General features: G+C 25.9%; 1 protein-coding gene across 1 annotated transcript in view; it reads left to right on the top strand.

Moving 5' to 3' along the window:
- The first annotated feature begins 286 nt into the window (after positions 1–286).
- The window catches only part of LOC101240095 (fibrillin-1), a 119,736-nt gene continuing 112,420 nt past the window's right edge, over positions 287–7,602 (top strand). The window contains exon 1 of the mRNA XM_065787986.1: positions 287–367. Within this exon, the coding sequence (XP_065644058.1) occupies positions 365–367 (3 nt within the window). The 5' untranslated portion in view covers positions 287–364. The remainder of the gene's footprint in view (positions 368–7,602) is intronic.

The following is a 7,602-nucleotide window of genomic DNA, read 5'->3' as shown; positions in this document are numbered from 1 at the left end:
TCATGTTTGTGTTTATTGCATCTTTAAATTGAAACGTCTTCTTGTAATGAATGCGTATATTATACAGTACAAAAATGGTTTTTTGTTGAAAATATTGGATGGTCCCGGCAAAGTTCAGAATGTTTTGACCATCTTTTATATTTTTTCATTAAAAGTTTTGTTATTTTAAAAAAAGATGCATTAAGTTTAAATAAAGCGTATAATGGATTAACTTCATATTCTATGATAATAACTTATTGTAGGATATAAAGTTAATCCATAAAACAGTGTAAATATTATAATTCACTTATATCAAAAGGTAACGTGCCAAACATGACTATAATGGAATTTTAAAAAAAAGTTGTCATGTTTTTTTAAAAGAAAAATGGTAAGCAATTTTTATGTTATACTTTCAAACTAACAGTAGTAAAGAACAAAGCACAAGTTTTTAGGATGCGTTGGTATAGAGCTCTTTTTTTCTGTTTATACATTTTTCAAAACTAATTTAAACTTATTTGATTAATAAACAACAGCTGTCAATAAAAGAAGTATTTAGGATAATAAATACAAAGAAACTAAACAAATATGATACAAATACAATGAGTATTCATGGTTTTTCACTACACGCCTTACGCCATTCATACTTTTATAAAGTTTGAAGGTTTAAATTACCTGAAGATTAATCACGCAAACAAGTGTAATGACGTATTTGTCAATATGTCAATTTTATTATTACTCATATTGATTGGAAAAAAATCAAAACTCTTTTTATCATACGCCGAATACTACTTAAAAGTTTAAATTTATATCAACGGTTTAACATTTTTAATATCCTTTATTGTATCCACTTTAATGTAGATTTTTATATTATCGAAGGTATTTTATAGGTTTTTATATTTTTAGCAGGCAAAAAAGATAAGATTTTTTTTGAAGTTATCACAAGGTTTATAAATTTTTAGATCAGATTTGATAATAAAGTTGAACGAAAAATTTAGTAAATGTATAGATGAAATGGTAGCAATATATAGATAAGATATTTGTAACCTTTTCTTTAATTTTAATGGAAATAATTTTCTTGATTTCATCAAAACCAGCAAATTTCTTTGGCAATGAAAAAAGAAGCATTTAACATTTATTATTAGACTAAATTTCATGCAAAACTATTTACGTGCTATTTTCTAGAGACTTAAATGTTTCTTATATTCAACTTCCATATACAGGCTAAACATTTGATATAACTAAACATAAAGTTTATTCAGTTATTTTACATCGTCAAGCTTTTGCATCATCGAATATAGATCGTTTTTGTCAAGCATTTGTAGCCTACAACTTTTGTTGTACGGGATCAAACTTCTCTTACATTAGCAACACACCTGCCATTTTCGGACTAGAATGAATGAATATTACAAGAGGGACAAATTCTCACATATTTTCAAGCATCTTTAATCTGAAGAACCAAGTTTCTTCAAATACCATAAAAGTTGTTTTTCAGTTTTACATCATGCTTTCAATGAATTTTAACTGAAAATTAAGGAATATTTTGTTCATTGAACGGTTAAAAATAAATATAAACAATAAAAGTACGAAGCAACTGCGTTGGATTTTCAGTTGGATCAGCTACATTTAAGTTCTAAACTTAAGTATGTTCATGCCTATGCCAAATGAGGAGGCTTTCCGAAAAATTGAGATGATGGAGGGCCAGGAACAAAAAACACCCAAAAATTTGGACCTCCTGCCCAAACGTGCGGGCAGTTATAAAGTAAAATTTTCAACTTTACTATAATTTACTAAATTTAAATTCATCCACAGAATTTAAATTTTATTTATTTAAATAAATTGTAAATTACAAAAGTTTATAATCCTTCTTTTTTTTTTTGAGGAGGGGGAGGGCGGAAATTTTGCATGGTCATATATTTACAGTATAAATTATTTGAACAAGCTAACTAAAGTACTTGCAAGGCTTATATTAGTAATGTTTTACAAAACAATATATATATATATATATATATATATATATATATATATATATATATATATATATATATATATATATATATATATATATATATATATATATATATATATATATATATATATACATATATATATATATATATATATATATATATATGTTTACATTTCTTCTTTAAGTTTAACACCTTCTTTAATAGTTAATCTGAATATACTAGACTGTGAAGGTGTCTGAACGTCAATCCCATCTTGCGATAACTGTCGACAAATGGTTGCTGCTTTGCTGGTTGACAACTTTAAAGATGTTATTAATTTGGTTGCAGTTTTGGTTTTGCTGTAGTTTTTGCTGGTATTTGTGGACTGTTCTTCTGAATCTTCAGGCTCTTGATATTCTGCCTCAGACTCGGTTTCGGAAGTTGACACGTTGTTGCTGTTGCTGTTACTGTTATTGAAGTAAGCTTTAAGAACATTTTCTTTATTTGGTTGGATAGTATTTTAACTAGCAGCCTTCCCAGTTGTATACCCGACCTGCCTTTTGCTTTCAATCTAAAGATGATACAATTGTTTTTCCTCACTGCAGAGCAATTCACAATCTTTTTTTGTGATGTCAAAAAATTTATTTGATTGATCGTATTTTCTTTGTTTCACACATTTATCGTACGTCTTCAGTACTTGATTCAGTTTTGCTTTTGCAACTTGAATTGATAAATCTAGAAAATTTGATTTCTTTTGCCATAAATTTGTTACTTTTTTCTCAATTTATTTTATGCGTTCTTGTCTCTCTTTGATGTATTCTTGCAAGAACAGATAGCGACCAATAATCTAGATTTTGAGTGGTGCTCTGCTGTTATCTTCCAATAATTGCTCTTCTAGTGGAACAGTTTTTCTTTTCCTTTGTGACTTATAAAATGATACGAGTTTTTTCATCCAAATTGTCTTGTTTCTTTCAATAGTGAAAACACTTAGTTTATAGGACATTACGATTAAAGATAATACTTGAATATATTTCCAAAAGGCAATAATTTTAAATATAAGCACTATTTATCTATTAAATATAAGCGCTGTTTACTCCTTTATTATTTTGTCATCTGCCGAGTTTGGGTTCATACATGATTATCATGGTCGCCCAATCAGGCAGTTTATAAAGTCTTAATCATGCTAATTTCTATAAACTTCTAGAAAACTCCAGAAAACTCTAAAAAAGTTTGAAAAATTTCTAAAAGCATCCAGAAAGCTCTAGAAAGTTCTAATATTTATATACATACATATACATACATGTATATATATATATATATATATATATATATATATTATATATATATATATATATATATATATAGATATATATATAGATATATATATATACATATACATATATATATATATATATATATATATATATATATATATATATATATATATATATATATATATATATATATATATATATATATATATATATATATATATATATAGATATATATATATACATATATATATACATATATGTATATACATATATATATAAATATATATATGTATATACATATATATGCATAAATATATACATATATATATATACATATACATATAAGTACATATATATACATATATACATATATATACATATATACATATACATATATATACATATATATATGCATATACATATATACATATATATATGCATATACATATATACATATATATATATGCATATATGTATATGCATATATGTATATATAAATATTTTTCTAATTAAGAATTTAAAGAAGAGAACTCAAATCATTTAAAATGTTAAATTACTAAATGCAGTGTTCACTGAAAAAAGTTTGACTAACCACAAAACCATTTGTGAAAAATTGAGGAATATGACATAGCCGGCTTTATGCTATAAACGACAAAAAGGCCAAAAACACTCGTCTATATAGCAACTTGAGGCTTGTCGAAAATATAGATAATTTCTATAAAGTTGTAGAACTTTTAACTTAATTGTGATGAAAAAAGCTACTTTACATAAAACGATGTTCTTTTGATTAGTAATAAATCGACTCATACAAATGAACAGACTCGGATGCCTGATGATGTTTTGCAACATAGCAAAACATGAGCCAAATATTTTTGTTTCGCTTGGTATTTTTGGGTTCTGGTGCCGTTTAAAGCCTAACAATACAAAATACGCCAGTCTAGGGTTAGAAAAGAAACAAATATTTTATATACTATATAATGTTAATAGATTGTTATAGAACGCATCAATCATATACTTTTTTCATATATCAACTTTTTTCTGAATCAACGAAATTGCAAAGTTTCTAGCAATTAAAATCATAAGTTGTTAGCACTTGTAGTATGGGTTCTATGATGGATAAATTCACCGAGTTCATGCATCCGTCCACTGTACATTCATTAGAGAGAGAATACGTTTTACGTTAGTTTTATGAGGTGGTATTTAAAACTTATTGTGACATATTTTTACGATATATGACTTTTTTTTACAATATTTATTTGATTAAAGAGAAGCAAACCTTATAATTAAACTCCTCTATTATGAGATATTTACAAGTAGTTTCAACATTTTCTCACACTGGTACTTCGAAAATATTCAAGAAAATACTGTTATGGTTAAAATTATTTTCTTCTACAAGATCTTTTAAAGATAATTTTATGCAGTTATGTAAAAATTTTTTACTTGTCTTAAAACATTTTTTACATTGATTGTTGTTTAACAACCGTTAGCGTCTCTTTTTATGTCGAACAAACTTTGGAGTAACATGTCTTGTTTCCCTCCATACTTTTAGGTATTTTTCAAAAACATGCAGTTGGATGTAAATAAAAAATAGAAAGTTTTGTTTAAGGTATCTATAAATAAAGTTAAAATGGTTTTTAGGGCTTTTCCTTCAAAAAGAAAAAACACTTTAACCCAACAAAAACTATGATAATTTATTCTAATGCATTGTACATTTTCTATAAATTTCTTTTTTTTTTCTTTTCTTTTTCTTTTCTTTTTCAATAAAACTACATTTACCGTTTCTTCGAACATCTCCGACGTTTGCGTTTGTATTACCAGCGCAGAAAACAACACCCTTATTCTTTTAAAATATCAATACAAAAGTTAGGAGTTTTTAATTGGACAATTTAAATTGCGTAGGACAATTTAAATTGCGTTACTTTATACACATCAAATTATTGAATGCAAAATGAAAAAACTTTAGTTGAACCGTTTTTGAGATAATTGACTGGATACTTGATTCAATTTAGATAGCAGATTTAGTTTGTGCTGACACAAAATTGAAATGCAATTATCGAATCTGAATACTGAATCTGAAAATTGAATCTTTTATTAACTTATTTTGAAATTTGTGATAGACACAAATAAAAATGTTTGATTGTGTGACATCCGTCAATTTCAATGCACATTTCTCATCATTAGAGTTGGGTTAAATGAAAAAACAATTAACCTTTTTAGAACAAATTGCATTTGATCTTTTGTAAATATGTTTTCTTGATCCCAACACCGTGTTCGATGTCTTCAACTTCTTCTCGGTATCGGCTTTTAAACTTTCATTCTTTGGAGAAATCTTATTTGTAAACGCATTTACGCTTTGGTATTATAAATAAACTAAGGAGACATAATAGACTGGAGGGAGACGAAGTTAAAATACGTCATTTTTGAAGGAACAGTCTTAGTAGTAACATAATTGTCTTTTAAACACTGCGTAATTATCATAATTTAAAGTTAAACAATCACATTCCACTTTTAACAAAAATTATCCAATATTGTTTCAAAACGTCATCAGCAATTGAAGCATTGCAATAAAAGATGGAAGTTTAAAAAATTCGTATGCAACGTTTAGAGTTGATTTTTTGTTATTTTTTCATTTTATGCTTTTTGAACAACTAATAATAAATTTCTAGATTAGAATTAAATTAATGTCTAGTATTGCCTAGTACTTCTAATCTAGTAAGTATTGGTAGTAATTTTGTCAGATTTACAAAAAGGTGTTTTATATCTCTATATTTAGAACATAGAAAACTGTTTTATATCTTATTGTTTATATCTTAAATATATTTTATATACTTTTAGAATATAGCAATTTCTTTTTAAATCCAGAAAAATACTACAACACAAAATAAAATTCTGGAGAAATATAATAAGTTCCTTGCTGAAAAAACGTTCTTTAAGAACGTAAAAAATCCGTAGCTAAACGGGGAAGCAAAAGTGGAGAGTCTAAAACTTTGTTATTTATACCTAGTATCGAGGTATTCAAAAAACGATTACTTTACGTAGATTATGATTTTTCTTGTGATTACTACTTGATAGTCAAAACAATTTTTAAGACTTATTCGACTTTTAAGAGAGTATTTCATTTTGATAACAGCTTACAAAGGTTACAAACTATATTTCAAATTTTTTTTCTCAATGCAAAGGCGCCGTTTTGACTTGCCGCTGTAATAATAATTATACAACAAAGACTGTATTACAATTTTAAACCATTTTTGTTCTATTCTATTTGTCATTTTCTTTTCTATTCTAGTATTCTATTATTTTCTATTCTATTCCCTTTTCTATTCTACTCCCTTTTCTATTCTATTATTCTATTTTTTCCTTTTCCTTATTCCATTCGTCATATTCTCCTTTTGTTCTACTCTATTCGTCATATTCTCCCTCATTTGTATTATATCTCCTTGATTAAATTATAGTTAAAACCGAAAAAAAATATTTAATAAGAAGAAATACTAGTAACAGAACATTTAGGTTTATTTTATAAGCAAAAAATATATTTTTATATAATATATAGCCAAAAAATAAATAGCAATGTTAATAATCAATAGTTTTAAAATAAATGTGCATAATTAGTTTCTCTCTCAAAAAGACTCCATAATTGATTTTGCAAAATTGAAGAAGAAAACATGCTAATGTATTTAAAATTCGTTATTATAAAATTCTATTGATTGAATTTTTAATAGCCTGGTTAATTTTTTTTACACCTGGTTTTAAAAGAAACTTTGTGTAGAATTCTAGTTAATATGATAATCAAAATGATATAGTTGAAATTTAAAACTCTTTAAATTTTTTTTCTAAAATTTAAAGAGTTTTAAATTTCACGAGTTTTATATTCACATTGTTATGGTCACGCTGACCATAACAATGTGAATATAGTGCTTTGAGTTCGAGGTCACTTATTCTCTTTGCAACTCCATACTTGCAACCTGTCATGATGCTGGCACCATCTAACACTGACTGCGCTTAAGAACATCTTTGATAGTTGCAGTAATATTTTCAGCCAATGTGTTTTCCATATTGTAAAGTCTGACAAACACTTCATACACTTCCAAGTCATCTTCATCTACATATCGTAAGCAAACACCATTTTCCCTTTCCTTCTGCGCCAGACAATTTTTATTTTAAAGACATACCACTGAAGAGATCATATAATAGATTTTTACTTAATGTTACTATAATTAATACAAACTTTTTTATATCTTATCCAAAACTATTATTATTATGCGAAAATTCAAATTGTTTTAATCCGATTACAAACTGTAATATTTATTATTAGATAATAAATATTTTCTAATAATATTTATATCTATATATTAAATTCATGAAACTTAAAACTCTAAATTAAAAAAAATTAAAAAAATCTCTCT

This window comes from Hydra vulgaris, chromosome 01 (assembly GCF_038396675.1).
Source record: "Hydra vulgaris chromosome 01, alternate assembly HydraT2T_AEP".
Classification (NCBI taxonomy): Eukaryota; Metazoa; Cnidaria; class Hydrozoa; order Anthoathecata; family Hydridae; genus Hydra; species Hydra vulgaris.
The sequence above is the reverse complement of the archived record's forward strand: the minus strand, read 5'-3'. Positions and strand labels throughout refer to the sequence as shown.